Here is a 19,643-nt window from a genome sequence, read left to right on the forward strand (position 1 = left end):
AGGTAAGGCACCACCACAAAAACGAGCACGTGGGGAGCCATGACGAAGTGCGTGCACCCACGACAAGAGACGGGCGGTAAGTGGGGAGGAAGCAGGGGTGCTCTAGCGGACGTCGGATGAATGACGCACCAAAACAAAGCTGTCCCACGCCGCGCGCGCCAAGTTCAAATTACGGGCAGGAAAAAGTATGATTTTTTTTTTATTTTTTGCAGTTTTCGGACCATTTTGGGAATATTGGATCCCAGGATGATAATGTCCGGTAAATGGGGATGTCCGGAAAGTGGGCGTCCAGATAGTACGGGGATTATCCTATATACCTGTATATATATACAGTAATCCCAGTAATATCCAGACTCCCAATTTCCGGACATCCTCAATAAGCGGACATTTTCATCCCAGGATCCAATGTTCCCAAAATGGGCCAAAAACCACAAAAAATTTGAAAAAAATCCGACTTTTTCCCGCCCGTAATTTGAAGTTGGCGCGTGCAGCGTGGGCCAGCTGTGTTTTGGTGCGTTGTTCCGCCGACGTCAGCTAGAGCGCCCCTGCATCCTCCCCACTTACTGCCCGTCTCTCGTTGTGTGTGCACACTCATCGTCATGGCCGCCCACGTGCTTGCTTTTGTGGTGGTGCCTTACCTGCTGCAGGCTCTCCTGCTGCTCTCATGCCTCTTCTTCGTGTGTGTGATGATGGCCCCACCGCCTGAGTGGAAAGACTTTAAGTGCAGAGTGCAACACTTATTTCATTAAGGTATAATTGTTCCTCTGTACAAAGGAAAGGGGGAGAGAGAAGTATGTGGTAACCATAGGGGTATTTGCCTTCTTAGTGTGACTGGTAAAATATATGGTAGAATACTCATTGATAGGGTTAGGCATATGACAGAGGAGCTAGTTGGAGAAGAACAAGGGGGATTTAGGAAGGGAAAAGGGTGTGTAGATCAGATATTTGTTCTAAGATGTTTAGTAGAGAAGTATCTAGAGAAAGGAAGGAAAGTGTATGCTGCCTTCATGGACTTGGAGAAAGCTTATGACAGAATAGATAGGCAAGGTATGTGGAAGGTATTAAGAATATATGGAGTGGAGGGGAAATTGTTGAGTGCTGTGAAGAGTATGTACGAGGGAGCTAGGGCTACGGTGCGAGTGGATGGTGAGCTGAGTGAGTTCTTTGATCTCAATGTGGGACTGAAACAGGGGTGTGTGATGTCTTCATGGCTGTTTAATATATATATGGATGGGGTTGTAAAGGAGGTGCAAGGTAGGGCAGTGGATGTGGGGCTGGCCCTAATGAATGAGGGTGAGATTTGGAAGCTTCCGGTGTTGCTGTTTGCTGATGATACAGTATTGTTGAGTGAAGATGAATGGGAGTTGCAAGGTTTGGTGAATGAATTTGGGACAGTGTGTAGGAGGAGGAAGCTGAAAGTTAATGTAAACAAAAGTAAAGTTATGGTGTTTGAGAGGAATGAAGTCACAGAGTGTGCAGTGAGATTGGATGGTGAGGATATGGAGAATGTGAGTGCATTCAAGTACTTGGGTAGTGTGATGAGTAAGGATGGAACTTTGGGGGATGAAGTACGTGAAAGGGTACAGCAGGGAAGGAAGGTTGCTGGTACAGTGAGTATGGAAGTTAAGAAGTCACTGCATGATGGCATTGTGATCCCTACCCTGACGTATGGAAGCGAGGCGTGAACCTTGCAAGAGGGGAACAAGTCAAGAGTGAGAGCAGTGGAAATGAGTTACTTGAGAGGAGCATGTGAAGTGACGTGGAGGGACAGGCTGACGAATGAAGACGTGAAGGAACGTTGTGGGGTAGATGTGGATGTGGTTGAGAAGATTAGGAGAAATACACTGAGGTGGTTTGGACATGTGGAGAGAATGGAGAATGAAAGACTGACTAAGAGGGTGTATGTAGGTGAGGTGGAGGGAGGGAGAGGGAGGGGTAGACCGAGGATGAGGTGGAGGGATGGAGTTGAGAGATATATGAGGGAGGGGGGGTGAGCTGGGGGGAGGGTAGTCAAATGGTGGGTGACAGAGTGACTTGGAGGCGTTTTGTCTGCGGCCACCCTTTGCGGGATTAGGGCGTCGGGCTATAGATAGATAGATAGATAGACAATGGAGCGCAAGTAAGACAAGAGTGCGCAGTGTTAAGAGAATGGAATTCTGAGTGCAAATGACTAAGTTCAGTGCAAGACTTCATGAACAGTGTACTGCAAGTGCTTCAGGAACTCCTTCTTACTGTCAGAGTCTGAGAGGAGGCAGGTTATTCATCGAGATGGCCAGGGACTTACTGTAAGTACCCAGAATGTTTCATATTGTACTATATTTTCCATACTTACCTCTAACACCTCATTTCACTCTTTTATGTCCCTTATTGGTGTGAATAGTGTCTTAGGTGCTATGCATGTGCAGTAGGGAGGTGTTTTTCTGAGTTAGGCTAGGTTAGGGTCCATAAGTACCAGTCCAGGAGCCAGGGACTTGTTGTAAGTACCCAGAATGTTTAATATTGTATAAACTCACTTCTAAAACCTAATTTTATGGTTCTTTTGCATTTATTTCAGTCTTTTATGTCCCTTATTGGTGTGATTTGAGTCTTAAATAGGTGCAATGCATGTCCAGAGGGAGTTGTATTGGTGTTTTTCTGAGTTAGGGTCCATAAGTACAAGTCCAGGAGGCTGGGGCCCAATATCCGGACAGGACCACTTTCCGGATGTGCCTTTGGCTCTGTTACATTGGATGTGGGGGGGATTACTGTGTGTATATACATATATATATATATATATATATATATATATATATACACATTTATATATATGCAAGATGACTGTATTTGTATGATATACATACAGGAACATACAGTAACCATCATCCACTCACTTGATGTAGTGCTGCCTACTTCTTCCTTAGCGTTTATCATTCTTTTTATGTGCCTGCCCTCCTCTCTTCCTGTTTCTCCCATCTTTCCTGTCACTTCTTATTGCTTTTCTTTCCTTTACAGGTGGCTTTACATTGAGTGACAAGCCTAATGGTTTCCTGTAAGCCAAGAAACCATTTACAACACTGGGTGGTAACCATATAACCAACCCATACGTGCTCCCTACGTGTCAACAAGTGGGTTGGTGGAGGGTTAGTGCCCCTCCCCATAAAACAAATAACTCAGAGTCTAATGGCCACCCCTTATGGGATTATGGCGTCTGGCAATAGATAGATAGACATACAGGCAAACCCCGATTTACAGTACCCCTAGACGTGATACTCCTGAATAGTGATGGAGGTAGAAATACCACCCTACCCCGCTTATCGTAAGCATACCCCTGGTTTTGCAATGGTTTTTTATTATTATTTTTTTTTACTGATTTTGATGATATATTAGACTTAAATTTTGTGTTTATGTTGATTTATAAACTGTTTTTAGACTTAGATTAATGTGTTTTAGTCATAGGTGGAGTGAACACTGTCACTTGGGTAATGGTTTCTCGCCCATCAGATAAGGGACAAAACAGTGTGGACGACTAGGTAACTCAACAAAGAATATTTTGTGTTTGACCATTGAACTGTCATCTGATCTGTTGTGGAATACATAATAATAATTTTAAATACTGTAAATATTAATAATTATAAAAGCCTTAAAGAGTAAATATTTCATGCACTGATGAAAACTGTAACATCGATAAATCAATTGGGCTGTTCAAGGTAAAATGCTTTGAAAATACAAAGGAATTTCTAAATAAATATTGGAAAATATGCGAGAAGAAAATAAAGGAGCTCAGCAACCAAAACAGTAGCTAAAATAACATAAAGAGAGGCCGTTGAAAAGGCTATCCCAATCGCATCATCGATTGATAAATCATGTGTTAACATTCGGGGTCTTCAAGGGAAAACACTTTGAAAATACAAAGGAATTTCTAAATAAGTGTTGGAAAATAAGACAGAAGAAAATTAAAGGAGTTCAGCAGCCAGAGTAGTAACAGAAACAACATAAAGAGGGGCCGTTGAAAAGATTATCCCAATTGCATCGTCAATCTCATTCCCCGTCAAAAGAATTCTCTGTCAAAACATCAGCGATTTTCCGTCACAACAATTCGCACCTTGGACAATTCTGTGTCATTCATACATTATTAATAGTATGCATAACACATGGTTATTTAATTGTCCCTGGACCATCTGATGATGGGATTGTATACAATGCTGCTGCTTCTTCTCTACCAAGTTTGAATATGAGTCGAAGATTGCATTCTCCAGTGACCTTGACTGGGTACAAGCAAGATAGACACTGGTTTTAGGCTTAGGTTAGCTTCTTTTACAGCTGTTAGACCATTTAGATTGGCTTTAAACTTTTTTTGGACTAATTTGGGTGAGTTTAGAACTTGGTTGGAGTAGAAACCCAGGGCTCAAAAACGCATCCCTATACTTTACATGTTAAACCTACCCCGGAGATATGATACCCCGCCTAGCAGTGGGTTTTTACTTAACCAATTGCATAATTAAACTGGAGTATGCTTGTATAGATGTATGTCTCTCATTTATCCGAATGCACAGTATCTGGATGTGTTCATTATCCAGACACTGGACCTTGGCCGTATTAAACCATTATCTGAACAAGGACTGACCAAACGATGACGACCCAGGACCGGACAAAGGACATGGTTATCGGAATGTGGAATGTAAGGGGAGCGAACGATGAGAGGAAAGAGAGAGAGATTGTCCAGGTGCTTGAGGGTGTGAAAGTGGATGTATGTGGAATAACTGAAACAAAATGGAGAGGAGAAAGTTTGAGAGAATGGGAGTATGGATGGGGTATATGTGCAGGAGTAGGTGAGAATGAGAGGGCAAAGGAAGGAGTATGTATAGTTGTGAGTAAAAGATGGAAGAAGAGCATAAGACAGTATGGATCAGTTGGGTCAAGGATTGTGTGGGTAAAGTTGAAAGTTGGAATACAAATGTGGGTGATTGTGTGTGTGTATGCGCCAATGCAAGATCGTGCTAGAAGAGTGAGAGAAGAGTTCTGGACAAATGTAGAAGTGTGCATGGAAAATTTTGGAAGGAATGAGAGAGTGTTTTTGATCGGTGCTATGAATGGTAAAGTTGGGAATGTGAAGGTGGATGGAATAGTTGGTGAGTGGGGTGTGCCTGCTGAGCTAGATGAGAATGGGAGTGCGTTAGTGGACATTTGTGCTGGGAGGGGGTTGGTGATAGCCAATACCCTCTTCAGGCATAAAATGATCCACAGGTATACATGGCGAGTGATGAGAAGGGTGGGTGGTGAACTGAATGAAAGGAAGGCAATGATTGATTATGTGTGTGTGGATGAAAGGATGCGAAGATGTGTAATGGATGCAATAGCTTATAGAGGTTGGGGGAGTGGACTTTCTGACCACTACTTGGTGGTGGCCAGAATTAGGATTCAAGTAAGATGGAGGAATAGAAGAAGGGAAAGACGAGAGGAAGAAGTAGTTGCAAGGAGAGTGGAAAGGTTACAAGAAGATGAGAAAAAGGCAGAGTATAAGAGAGAAGTGGAGGAACGATTGGGCAAATATGAATTGGAGCAGTTGGGAGACATGGAAGGTGTGTGTAGGATATTTACAGAAGAAATATGTGCAGCATGTGATGTGGTGTGTGGAAGGAAGAGAAGACAGAGGGGGGTGCAAGGAACAGCTTGGTGGACTGAAGAGATGAGACAGGCTGTGGCACAGAAGAAGAAAGCATACAATGAATGGATGAGAAATAGGGGCATGGAAGAAGTTGAGAGGCGGAAGAGAGAGTTATATGTAGAATGAAAGAGAGAGGTGAAAAGATTAGTAAAAGAGAGTAAGAAGAGAGTGGATGAGGAATTTGGAAGGAATTTGAGTGTAAAGTGGAGGGACTGTAAGAAAATGTTCTGGAAAGAGGTGAAAAGAGTAAGACAGGGTTGAAGTGAAGTTAGCAGGGGAGTGAAAGATAAAAATGGTAGATTACTAGTGGAGAAGGGAGAAAAAGTGAGCAGATGGAGAGAACACTTTAAGGAATTGTTGAACATAGAGGATGGAAGTAATGCGATTATAAGTGGCTGGGGAATGGCTGGGAGAAGGAGGGAGGTGAGAAGACAGGAAGAAATCAGTAGGATAGAAGTTGTGGAAGCAATGAAGAAAGTTAAATCGGGGAAAGCCCCAGGAATTGATGGAGTGTGTGGTGAAATGGTGAAGCATGGGGGAGAGAGAGTAGCAGAATGGATGTGGAAGATGTGCAAATTGGCCTGGGAGGAAGGTAGAGTCCCGGAGGATTGGAAGTCAGGTATAATTATTCCCTTGTACAAAGGAAAAGGGGAAAAAGAAGTGTGTGGTAATCATAGGGGCATTTGTCTTAGTATAATAGGAAAAGTGTAAGGTAGGATACTTATTGACAGAGTTAGAGAAAGAACAGAGAAATTAGTTGGAGAAGAACAGGGAGGCTTTAGGAAGGGAAGAGGTTGTGTAGATCAGATATTCATTCTTAGATCTTTAGTGGAAAAGTTTCTAGAGAAAAGAAAGAAGTTGTATGCGGCTTTCATGGATTTGGAGAAAGTACTGTATATGACAGGGTGGATAGACAAGATTTGTGGAAAGTGTTAAGAATATATGGAGTAGATGGGAAGTTGTTGAATGCTGTGAAGAGTATGTACGATGGTGCGAAGGCTGCAGTGTGTGTGGATGGTGAACTAAGTGAAATTTTCTCTTTGAAAGTTGGGTTGAAACAGGGATGTGTCATGTCTCCATGGTTGTTCAATCTGTACATGGATGGGGTAATAAAAGAGGTACAAGGTAGGGTAGTGGATGTTGGAGTGGCCCTGGTTAGAGAGGATAGTGTTTGGAAACTCCCTGTACTGTTGTTTGCAGATGATACTGTGTTGTTGAGTGAAGACGAAGGGGAGCTGCAAGGCTTGGTGGATGAGTTTGGGAGAGTGTGTAAGAAACGGAATCTAAAGGTGAATGTAGGGAAGAGTAAAGTGATGGTCTTGGAGAGAGCTGAAGTCAGTGAATGTACAGCGAGGTTGGATGGTGAGGAATTGGAAAATGTGAGTACGTTTAAGTACTTGGGTAGTGTGATGAGTAAGGATGGAGGTTTGGAGGGTGAAGTGCTTGAAAGGGTACAGCAGGGAAGAAAGGTTGCTGGTTCTTTGAAAGCAGTGTTAAGAAACAGGGAAGTGAGCATGGAAGTGAAAAAGTTACTACATGACAGTATTGTGATACCAACTCTAACGTATGGACGTGAAGCTTGTACGTTGTTGGAAGGACACAAGTCAAGAGTGAGAGCAGTGGAAATGAGTTATTTAAGAGGAGCCTGTGGAGTCACATGGAGAGACAGGCTGATGAATGAGGATATAAAGGAGCATTGTGGTTTTCATGTGGATGTGATAGGAAGCGTTATGAGGAACACACTGAGGTGGTTTGGCCATGTGGAGAGGATAGAGGGTGAAAGACTGATGAAGGGAGTGTATGTGATTGAGGTGGAGGGGGGAAGAGGCAGGGGGAGGCCAAGGATGAGATGGAGGGATGGGGTGGAGAGGTATATGAGAGAGGGGGGTGTGAGTTGGGAGCAGGGCAGTGAAATGGCGGGGGACAGGGCGACTTGGATGCGATTTGTTTGTGGCCACCCCAAACGGGATTGAGGTGTCTGGCAATAGATAGATAGATAGTTATTGTACTGTATGATACTGTACGGTATTGTAATCAATACAGTACTATACCTGATTGTAGTGAACATATAGAAGTGTAATGAAACATTAGGCCTACAAGTCACAGATATCATTTCCTTGACTGCCGAGATTATTCCAGACATCTGCGAAACAATCAGAGATTTTCATAAATGGGATTATTTCTCAAAACTGCCGAAATGTCGGATCTACCGAATAATCAGCTGCCGAATAATAGGACTTTTTCTGTGTATATATATATTACATCCCCACAGTATGCGAGTTCCGAGTAAGCGATCCCTCTTGTATACGAGGACCTTTTTTTTTTTTTTAGTTTGCAAATTGAACTCCTTGTAAGCGAGACAGGCAGCGAAGAGTGGCCCAAATCCGGGGTTACTGAGTACGCGACATTGCACCCTCAAGAGCGATAACGGTTACTTACGCTCTGCCCACCTTGTTATGTCGATGCTGCGCACTCGCCACATGATGCCCGTATGTGCCGCTTGGAGGGTGGTGAGGTGAGAATCCCAGCAGAGGAAACACAGGCGCACAGAGGGTACACTCGCTGTTCCAGGTACATCCCCGTGTACTCTGAGGCAATTTTTTTCTGTGAGCCAGGATGTCTGCTCCCTTCTCCTGGAAGAAGAAGTGCATCACTCATGCCATGAAGATGCAAGTCATTAGGAAGAAGGAGAGTGGGAAGGGTTACACGGCCATTGGCAAGGAACTAGGCTTGGCAGAATCGTCCATGCGAACTATATGGGCTAACAGGGTGGCCATAAAGACTGTGAAGACATATGGGACGGCGGCATTGGACGGGAGAAGCAGGCTGACCAACCAGGCTATAATTCTTATGGAGCGGTACTGTGCTACATTTATCCTGAGGAAGGAGAAGGAAGGAACTCCACTGAACAGGTGCTACATCAGGGACCAAGCCAAGATTTTCTACAAAGCTACAGCTCTGAAGATTGCTGTAAAGAATCCATTTAAAGCCTCCGTGGGATGGCTTTGCTGCTTTCTGAAGAGGAAGGAGCTACGTCACATTCGCCTCACGGGGGAGTGTGCATCAGCGGATGAAATGGCTGCCAGGGATTATCCAGCCATCCTAAAGGGGATAATCAATGAGGGGCTACAGCAGGGACCAAATTTATAACATTGATGAAACAGCCCTATACTATAAAGCTATGCCGAAGTGTACTTATATTAGTAAGCACCAGTGCCAGGCCTGGGGCAGAAAAATCGACGAGCAGGATAACAGTCATGTTTGCTGTGAATTTATAAGGCTCACAGAGGATGCGGCCTGTTGTGGTGCATACCGCAGCACACCCCAGATATTACAAGAATCTGCGCTGCATGGATGACAGCGGGGTGTAATACTGGTACAGCAACTCCAATGGTTGGATGACGAGTAGCATCATTTCCGAGTGGCTGTTGCGACATTTCATCCCTGATGCCAAGGCAGAATCCCAGGAACTTGGCATCCCCTTCAAGGTGCTTCTCATCCTCGACAATGCCCCAAGTCATCCAACCTGGCTAGCAGACCTCAGCAAGGAATGCAAGATCGTTTTTTCTGCCCCCAAGAACGACTTCTCACATCCTACCGCTAGACCAGGAGTTGATTGCAATGGTCAAGCAGCTGTACCACCAACGCCTCTACGATCACCTCTGCAGCAAGACCTACAGCTGTGAGGAACTGCAGGCAATTCTTGACTTGGACACAGTTGGGAGTAATATCATGGACGCTGAGGGTGGTTTGGACTTGCCACCCGCTTCACCCTCACCACGCACAGCAGGTGCACAACCAACTTCAACTTCTGAGAAGACAATTATGGCTTTTTGGCAGTCATTCAACCTCAAGGATGCCATCACTCTCTTGTTGTCCTCTTGGGCAGATATAACCATTGCAACAATTAACCATGCTTGGTGCCTCCTCGTACCACATCTGTGTGAAATCGCACCGGGAAGGGGCTTTCAGTCTCTGGCCACTGCCGAGGCAGCCACTCTCACAAGTGCACAAGCTGTGCCTGGGATTCAGGCCATCTCGCTGGAGGAGATTAGGGGTTTACATTCGGCGCAGCAGAGCAGGATCCCCAGGAAATCGTGCAGCGAGTGGACGAGGCCGACGCAGAGCAGGAGATCACAGCAGAAAAGGCAGCAACACCAGTGATGGAGAGTGAATATTTGTCCATGATGGAGACCAGCCAGGTACTGTGTGCTCTTGGTAAATTCAGGGAAGAATTCAAGGTCATCAAACGCTCTCAATTGCGAGTGGAGGAGGTGATGTCTTCACTGGACAAAACCTTCCGCTACTACACCAACAAGTACAATCAGGAAGTAAACATGCGGAAACAAACACTCATCACCCGTTACCTTCAGCTTGAACAAAGTGAGGAATCACTCCCTTCAACATAAGAAGAGCCATATCCTGAGGAGGATCAAGAGACTGATTTGATGTTTGAGGTGTCAGAAATAGACTTTGAAGGGTTTATGAACGAAGTGAATGCATTAGCTAGTGAAAGTGTCGAAAATGCCGGTGACAAAAGTGGTGAGGAAGGTGGTGTGTCGGGTGGTGTGGTGGGTGATGCAGGAGATGCATGCCAGGTGCCTCATCCTGCCTTGGATCCTTTTTTTACCTCCATCACGCCTGTTGTCCTCTTGGGTAAAGGTGAGCAGCCATATTCTTGTTGGTTTAGTTAAGCCATATCCTTGTTGATTTACCTAGTAAAGCCATAATCTTGTTGGTTTACTTTATCATAGGTAATATGTCTTAGTTTCCCTGTATAGTACAATACTTAGGTCTGAAAGGCATCTCAAGGGTTGCCCATGAAGGGGGATGCCCCCCATATGTAATTTATCCCATAAGTTTATGTATTCACAGTACGCGAATTCCTAGTACGCGACGTCCTCTGCCGCTCATATACTCGCGTACGAGGGGGATGTATTGTATATATATATATAAGTTATTCCCGTAATATCCGGATGCCCAATTTCCGGACATCCTCAATTACCGTACATTTTCGTCCTGGGATTCAATACTTGTATTCCCAAAATGGGCCAAAAACCACAAAAAATTAGAAAAAAATCTTACTTTTTTCCTCACCCGTAATTTGAAATTGCCGCGTGGCGCCGAACAGCTGTTACACCGTGGTCCCTTCACCCCTTCCTTCCTACCCCCTCCCCCGTCCCCAGTCAGGGTTGCCATTTGGTATTTTTCATTACCAAATGTGGGCCAATTTGGTAATGAAAAATTCGTTTGGAAATGAATCAGAATAATACAATACCAAACGGATTTTTCACATGTATGAGGATACACAGGATGGAGATGGTGGATTGTTTGCTCTCTCTCTGATTAATTTGGTAGCCTATATAGCATGATAATAATCAACATGCTGTTAATTATAAGAAGAGTGATTACATGTATTTCCACTTGTGTATATAATTAGTGAAGAATAGATGCTAGCTTTACGAATTTGGTAATGAAAGTTAAAAATGGTAATGAAAATTGAGGAGTTTGGTAATGTGGCCATTGCGATCTGGCAACTCTGTTACCCCGCCATCATCAACAGTCACAGCCTAACTCCGATCGAGAGCAGATGCTTATAGCAATGCAAGCCATAGGTGCTCGTTTTTTGTGAATAAACTGCAATACCTCGCCACTAGAACGCATGGGAATTTACAGTGTTGTGCAGTGTTAAGAAATTAGAATTTAGAGTGCAAAGGATTAACTGTGGACTGCAAACTGGCAGTTCAAACCAGTCCAGGAGCCAGGGACTTGTTGTAAGTACGCAGAATGTTTAATATTGTATAAACTCACCTCTAAAACCTCATTTTATGGTTCTTTTGCATTTATTTCAGTCTCTTATGTCCCTTATTGGTGTGATTTGGGTCTTAAATAGGTGCAATGCATGTCCAGAGGGAGTTGTATAGGTGTTTTTCTGAGTTAGGGTCCATAAGTACAAGTCCAGGAAGCTGGGGCCCAATATCCGGACAGGACCACTTTCCGGATGTGCCTTTGGCTCTGTTACATCAGGTATTGGAGGGATTACTGTATATCTATATATATATATATATATATATATATATATATATATATATATATAGATATAGATATACAGTAATCCCTCTAATATCCGGACGCCCAATAACCGAACATCCCCACTAACCGAACCTTATCGTCCTGGGATCAAACATTCCCAAAATGGTCCGAAAATCCAAAAAAATTGGAAAAAAAAAACGATTTTTTGCCGTCCGTAATTTGAACTTGCCGCGCGCGCCGCGTGAGACCATTGTTTTGGTTCGTCATTCCTCCGACGTCCGATAGAGCGCCGCTGCATCCTCCCCACTTCCCGCCTGTCTCTCACCGCGACAAGACCTACGCTCTTCGCCATGGCTGCCCACGTGCTCGCTTTTGTGGTGGTGCCGTACTTGCTGCAAGGCCTCCTGCTGCTCTCTGCCCTACTCTTAGTGTGTGTGATGATGGCCCCGCCTCCTGAGAAAAGGAAGAGAGTGGTGTTGACTCTGGAGAAGAAACGGGAGATATTGGAGAAGGTTGATGCGGGTTGGTCTTCCTCTCGCATTCTCCGCGAGTTCAACCTGGCCCGGTCGACTTTGTTTGATATCAAGCGTTCCCGAGACAAGCTCATGCAGTACACGGCTGACTTCTCGTCGAGAAGCAAACGCAACGTGGAGAGGAAGGTTATGTTTACCCCCAAGTATGCAGAGATCGACCGCTCCACGTTGATTTGGTATCAACAGCAACGTGCAGCTGGTGTGATGGTACGTGGAACGGAGCTGAAGGCTGCTGCTGAGAAGTTTGCAAGGCTTCACGACGCCCTAGACTTCAAGGCATCCGAGGGTTGGCTCTTCACGTTCAAGTTGCGACATGGCCTTACTAACCGTAAAGCACATGGCGAAGCATTGGACGCTAACGAGGATGGAGTGGACGAGTTTCGGCACAAGGTGAAAAGCTTGATCGACAGGGAGGGCCTCACTCTCGGTCAAGTCTATAACGCTGACGAAACTGGCCTATTCTATCGCTCGGTGCCAACGAACACTCTCGCCGATGAGACGGAGAAGCGTGTACCTGGCCGCAAGCTTTCTTAGGAACGGATATCTGCTTTGTGTTGTGCCAATGCTAACGGCATGCACCGGCTTAAGCCCGTTATTGTTGGCCGTGCAAAGCAGCCTCGGTGCCTTCGTGGGGTGATGGATGTCCTTCCTGTCGTATGGTACCATTCTTTGAAAGCATGGTTCACAGCTGTGATTTTCAAAGACTGGTTTCACCATCACTTCGTCAAGGAGGTCATACATTACCAGACGAAGACACTGGGAATTCCTCGCGACCAGGTAAAGGCTCTCCTTCTCCTCGACAATGCACCTGCCCACCCGTGCGACAAGGACTTGGTTGCTGAGAATGGCCGTATTAGGTGCATGTTTCTGCCACCTAATACGACTGCTCTCATTCAACCAATGGACCAAGGAGTGATCGTGGCAACAAAGCGCCTGTACCGTCGGAAGTTCCTGGACGAGGTGATGGTGGTTCTCGAGGACGAGGACGAGCGCAGGGAAGGACGTGACACTCGAGGCAAGCGGACTTTGGAAAACCTTCGCCGCTACAACATCAAGTCTGCGCTGTACAACTGGGCTAGTGCATGGAAGGAAGTCCCTGTGAAAACTCTTGAAAATGGTTGGTCTCGTCTGCTTCTCGGAACAGATGTGGATTACGATTTCCTAGGGTTTGACGTGGATGACTTCCATGCACGGCTACGTACGCACGGCGACGATGTTGATGTGGACGATGTTCGTGAGTGGTTGGACGACGACGAGGGCGATCCTGGGTATCAGACGTTGTCTGATATCGAGATCGCGTCTTCGGTTGCTGGTGTCAGTCCCGAACTTGAAGATTCCGACGACGAAGGCGATGATGATGCAGACTCCGCCCAGCAGGACACTACTCCAGCCATCCCCAAGCTGAGCGCACTCCGGGAACATCTAGAGTTCGTCCTAGACTACCTGGAACACCCAGACTGCGACAGGGAGATGGGGCCCTTGGGACTCGTGGAGGAAGTGCGTGCTTTCCGGCAGCACATCATCAGTCGCCAGAATCGTCGGTCCTTGCGTCAGTCAACGATTGACAGTTTTTTCAGGCCCGTGACCCCCGCTGTGCCAAGCCCTGGTTCCACTCCGTTGCCTCCCCAAGACAGGCCCTCATGCTCCGAGCCACAGCCCAGCACATCAGCTACAGTGGAGTCACCGCTCGACGTGAGTTTGCGGCTGTCTTCAGAGTCTTCTGTAGTCGGTACGCCATCACCACTACCCACCGATGCACCCCTTGGACGCCTGCCAGTGATACTCTCGGGCTCTGACAGTGAATAAACAGCAAGAACTTCTCCACTAGACCACACGGGAATTTTGAGTGTTGTGCAGTGAAAAAAACGGTGTGTTGTGTTAAGGTTTTCAAGTTGGGAGAAAAGACTAAGGAGAAAAGAAATTTAACGTAACTAACCTTCTTTGTTTTGGCTTTGGAAACTTAAAAAAACTTGGGAAAAGTTAATGTGCAACACTTAAATTTAATGGAACATTATTTAGACTAAAGTGAACACTGTGAAAAGAACGGACTTCTGTGTGTTAGTGACTAAGTTCAGTGCAAGACTTCAGGAAGAGTGTAGTGCAAGTGCTTCAGGAAATCGTTCTTACTGTCAGAGTCCGAGAGGAGGCGGTTATTCATCGAGGTGGCCAGGGACTTGCTGTAAGTAGCCAAAATGTTTCATGTTGTACTATTTTCCATACTATATTTACCAGAATGTTTCATATTGTATTTTTTCCCATACTATACTTACCAGAAAGTGTCATACTGTACTTCTTTCCATACTAAACTTACCTCATGCATGTGCAGTAGGAATGTGTTTTTCAGAGTTCGGTTAGGTTCGGTTAGGTTAGGTTCGGTTAGAGTCCATAAGTACCAGAATGTTTATTAATGTATGAACATACTTCTAAACCCACATTTCATGTGTCTATTGCATTTATTTCAGTCATTTATGTGCCTTATTGGTGTGATTTGGGTGTTAAATAGGTGCTATGCATGTCCGGAGGGAGTTGTATAGGTGTTTCTCTGTGTTAGGGTCCGTAAGTACAAGTCCATAAGCTGGGGCCCAATATCCGGACAAAACCAATATCCGAACCTACCGATGGCTCTATTGATCCGGATATTGGAGTGATTACTGTATATGTGTGTGTGTGTGTGTGTGTGTGTGTGTGTTTCGTTTTCGTTTTCGTTTTCGTTTTTAAAGGCTCCAACATGCTTGCATGTGTCGGCCTTGGTCACCTAATGGGAGCTCTCCACGCTGCACGATCCATTGCAGCCTCCCTGTTCAGTCCCTTAACCCTAAGGTCACACTTAATGACCTCGTCCCATGTCTTTCTCGGTCTACCCCTCATAACCCCACCCCCAATATTAACACTTCCCACCTTCCTCACCCAATTATCATCCCCCATCCTCTCCACATGTCCAAACCACCTCAATCTACCTCTCCTCATCACAACACCAATACACTCCAGTCCCATCCTACCTCTCAACTCTTCCATTGTAAACCCAGCCCCTCCGGGCCTTGGATGCAGGGACGCACTGCACATCCACCTAATCATTGTCATTTCTGTACGTCTGAGCCGGCGAATATCTTCCTCCCTCACTGCCCAGGTCTCACTGCCATACAGCATTACACTCCTAACACATGCTGCATACAAAGACCCCTTAGCACGTAGGGAGAGCCCTCTCAATGTCAGGAGAGGCAAGAGCTCCCTGAACTTCTTCCAACCACTTCTCACCCTAGCCACAGAGCTAGCTCCAGCCCCACCTCCAGCACACAACATGTCTCCCAAATAACAAAACTCTTCCACACACTCAAGAGATTCACCTGCAAGTTCAATCCTTTCACGTCTGACAATCTCCACCTGCTCACCCCGGCACGCCGTACATATAAAATCAGCATTATCTCGCAGTATACCTCTGATACCACTACATTTCTTATGCACCCATTTATCACACACACCGCACAAGATGGAATTACTTCCCACGCCCTTGTGGCAAACTGCACATGGCCACTCTCCCTCGTCTTTGACAGTACTGCCACCAACCCTAGATATCATCACTTTTGTTTTATCTGCATTTACCCTTAAACCCTTTTGCCCCATACCATCTCTCAACTTCCTAAACCTTTCCTCCGCCTCCCTTTCATTCTCTGCAGTCATCACCAAATCATCAGCATACAACAACTCCCACGGGAGTCCATTTCTAAAGTCACGTGAAAGGGCTTCAAGTACCATGATAAACAACATGGGACTCAAGACTGACCCCTGATGCACACCAACATTCACGGAAAACTCATCACTCAAATCTCCATTCACTCTCACCTGGGTGTGAGCACCCACATACAATGGCCATAACCACCCTAACCAGCCACTCCTCCAAGCCAAGCTTTCTCATTGCCCACATCACCACCTCTCTAGGGAGTCTGTCAAAGGCCTTTTCCAAATCAACAAAAACAAAATAAAGATCCCTTCTCCTACCAATATATTTTTCCTGAAGCTGTCGAACAATGAATATGGCATCAGTGGTCCCCCTACCTGGCATAAACCCAAACTGCATCTCATCAATATTCACTCTTTCTCTAATCATACCTTCTAAAACTCTCTCCATTACCTTCATTATCTGATCTAAAAGCTTTATACCTCTATAATTTCCTCTTTCCAGGGCATCACCCTTCCCTTTATACACATTTACAATTACACTCTTCAGCCAATCATCTGGGACAACACACTCATAAATAATCCTGTTTATCAGGTCAGTGTGTAATATACAGTATATTACTTATGTCCGTATATATATATATATATATATATATATATATATATATATACATATACATATATATTTTTTTTAGGTACAACATCCAGTGTGAATTTTGTCTCAAGAGATTCTACCACCGTGCACATTACAATGAACACATGAGGATACATACAGGAGAGAGACCATACATGTGTGAGTTGTGTGGTAAGAAGTTCTCATGGCATGACAGTGTGAAGAAGCACATGCAGACCCACAGTGCGGAATCCAAGTACAAGTGCCGTCTGTGTGGAAAATGGTTCAGGTTAGTTTGTTTCCCTCATTATACTGCTTATTTGTTAATACCTGTTGGAACTGAGCCACTTGCAAATGTTTTCAGTGTAATGAAGTACATGTAGACCCACTGCTGAGTCCAAGCACAAGTGGTTGCTGGGTGGAGAATGGCTGAGGTCAGTTTACACCATTGGTTTCATTAAATTTGATCTGATGACATATATATATATTGTACAGTCAGTCCTTTCTCACTTAATCCCTTCAGTTTGTGGGCATACTATGTTTTTGCAAGTGGTTCTGATCAGCCTAGGAGAGCTCCTTAATACTAAAGTGGTTGGTGAAGGCAATATCTAACCATGCCCAGTCAAAAAGTCTGTGAATAAAATTGTGTAATGATAGCAAAAACTAAGAAAAGAAAAGCCTGTGGAATGATGAAGTCAAGAAAAAGAAGTCTGTGGATTGAAGAGTTTAAAGTCTAGAATATGTGAAGGGCAGAATGCTGCATCAAGTGAAACAAATAGACATGTTTCTGATTCTTGTTTGAGTAGTTGCGGTGATGTGAAGAAGCTGCATTGCAGTGAGAGCATAGTGGATTGCTTGTGATGGCATAGTAGATTGTGAGTTGTATTTTGTTTATGTTCAGATGCCTGTGCCTGTGAGGTTGAGTCAGGATCTGGAGGCTTGAGTGCAGAGTTAATTAGCGTGTGGCTTCTTTCACTAGGCATGCTATTGATTAGTTTTTCCCTCTGTCATGTTTTTCTCTTTCCTTGCTTTCTACACACGACCTCACCCCATCCTTAGTTGGAAAAAAGAGGTCAGGATGATGTAAATGAATTTTCCCTTAGTTGTATTTTCCATTCTTTGCACACTGTACTTACTCTCACCTCAACCGTAGGTGGGAAAAAGAGATTTGGATGATGATGATGATGATAATGATGACAGTAATAATAACAAAGATGGGACATACAGGTTGGCTTAATGATGATGATGAAGATAATGAAGGTGGGACACACAATGGGATGATGATGATGATGATGATGATGATGTTGACAATGATAAATTTCTTTTGAAGCAGCTAAACAAAGCCTAATTGTACTTCCAGGTGGCTTCAGGGTATCCGCCAACACCTGCAGCAGCAACACAAACTCAAGAAGTGTGACATAGAGGCCCAGGTGGTGACGGCTGCCACGGAGACAGCCTCGGCCATGACTCATTTCCACCAGACGACACACCAGCCACCACAGCCACAGCAGCCTCCACAACCACCACAGCAACAACCACAACCACAGCCACCACAGCAACTCCACACTCATACTCAGCAGCAGCAACAGATTTTATCCCAGGACCCGAATCAACAGTCTGGGAAGGAGGGTGCACGAACAGGGAGGGAATATCACACTTTGGAGGCGGCTGCACCAAACTCTGACACCACCACCCAACAGGCACTTGATATATTTCATGTAGAGGTGGAAAATCAACAGCAAGATATGTTTCAGTACCATTGAACTGTAATAAGATATGGTTTGTATTGTAAAGCCTCGTACACACCAATATACAAAGTCGCACAACATTGTCTCTAGACTGTCTCGCATCTGTCTCAGAAAAATCTAAATTTGTCTCGCAACAGTTGCTAGACACTGTGTCTGGGTCACGTACACACCAAGATACTTTATCCAGCAAAAGTCACACAACAATGTCACTAGACTGTTGTGCGACTGTCTCAGGAAAATCTAAATCTGTCGCTGGACAGTCGCGCTGCAGTCCAGAAACAAGATTTCGGCTGTATCTTGTCTCCCACTAGATATGGGAGACAAGATACAAGTTGCCCGGTGCGGAGGGATTTAGCAATGGATGACTTTTTTTTTTTTTTTTTTTTTTTTTTTTTTTTTTTGCATTTAAAATTGCACGCCTCCTGCTATGAGGCATCAGTATTCACATATTTTAACATTATTTATGCATAACAGTTGTACGTACATTGAATAATTATATGTATATGGTTCAATCCTAAATAATTACAGAGTATATTTATACACTCCAATTTTGCATAAAAGTTATACATCATCATTGAAAGATTATATTGTATGTATACGGGTCTGTCCTAATAATAATTATGGTATATTTACACGTTTTACATACATCGTTGAAAAATTATGGGTACGTATATGATTCAGTCATGACAGTTCTTAGCTTTAGTGGTTCCACTGTTGGTTTTGGTAATTATTCACACACACACACACACACACACACACACACACACACGTATATACACGTAGGTGCGGGTGCTCACCATCCACTCACTCGAAGTAGAGCTGCTTTCGGGTGTCTGCCCTTTCCTCTCCTCCATTCTTCTTTCCTTCCATCCTCTTCTGTGTTTCCTTCATTCTTTCCTCCTCCTCCTGCCTACAGGTGACTTTACACTCCCTCTTCTGTCTTTCATTCCTTCATTCTTTCCTCTTCCTTCTGCTTGTGGGTGACTCTACATTGAGTGACAAGACAAATGGTTTCCTGTACACCAGGAAACTATTTACTATGCTGGGTGGTAACCATATAACCAGATTTTGGCGCCTGGTGGTTTAGTGAGTAATTATGGCGCTACAATCGAATTGAGCCGGTGAGGGTTTATATCCAAAGGATGGTTGTGGTTTATTGCTCACGTAATGCCACTCAGGGATGAGTGAGGCTGGTCACTCTCATCTTAAATATCAGGACCAACTTGCCTAGCCCCAAGCTTCTGCGCTCATCATGGGGCAATGTAGGATTGGGTGATGAATGAATGAAAGCATATATATATATATATATATATATCCATCCATCCATCATCCAATCCTTCATTACCCCATGAGGAGCGTAGGAGCCCTGGGCTAGGCAGTTGGTCCCGACATTTAAG

General features: G+C 44.7%; 1 protein-coding gene across 1 annotated transcript in view; it reads left to right on the forward strand.

The window, feature by feature from the left end:
- The window catches only part of LOC145412240 (uncharacterized), a 60,503-nt gene extending 41,888 nt beyond the window's left edge, over nucleotides 1-18,615 (forward strand). The window contains exons 9-10 of the mRNA XM_080282180.1: nucleotides 16,581-16,787; nucleotides 17,859-18,615. Of these exons, the coding sequence (XP_080138306.1) occupies nucleotides 16,581-16,787; nucleotides 17,859-18,261 (610 nt within the window). The 3' untranslated portion in view covers nucleotides 18,262-18,615. The remainder of the gene's footprint in view (nucleotides 1-16,580; nucleotides 16,788-17,858) is intronic.
- Nucleotides 18,616-19,643: the final 1,028 nt, after the last annotated feature.

The sequence above is a fragment of the Coenobita brevimanus genome, chromosome 92 (genome assembly GCF_032717465.1).
Source record: "Coenobita brevimanus isolate Jiangsu-jjx chromosome 92, ASM3271746v2, whole genome shotgun sequence".
Taxonomy (NCBI): domain Eukaryota; kingdom Metazoa; phylum Arthropoda; class Malacostraca; order Decapoda; family Coenobitidae; genus Coenobita; species Coenobita brevimanus.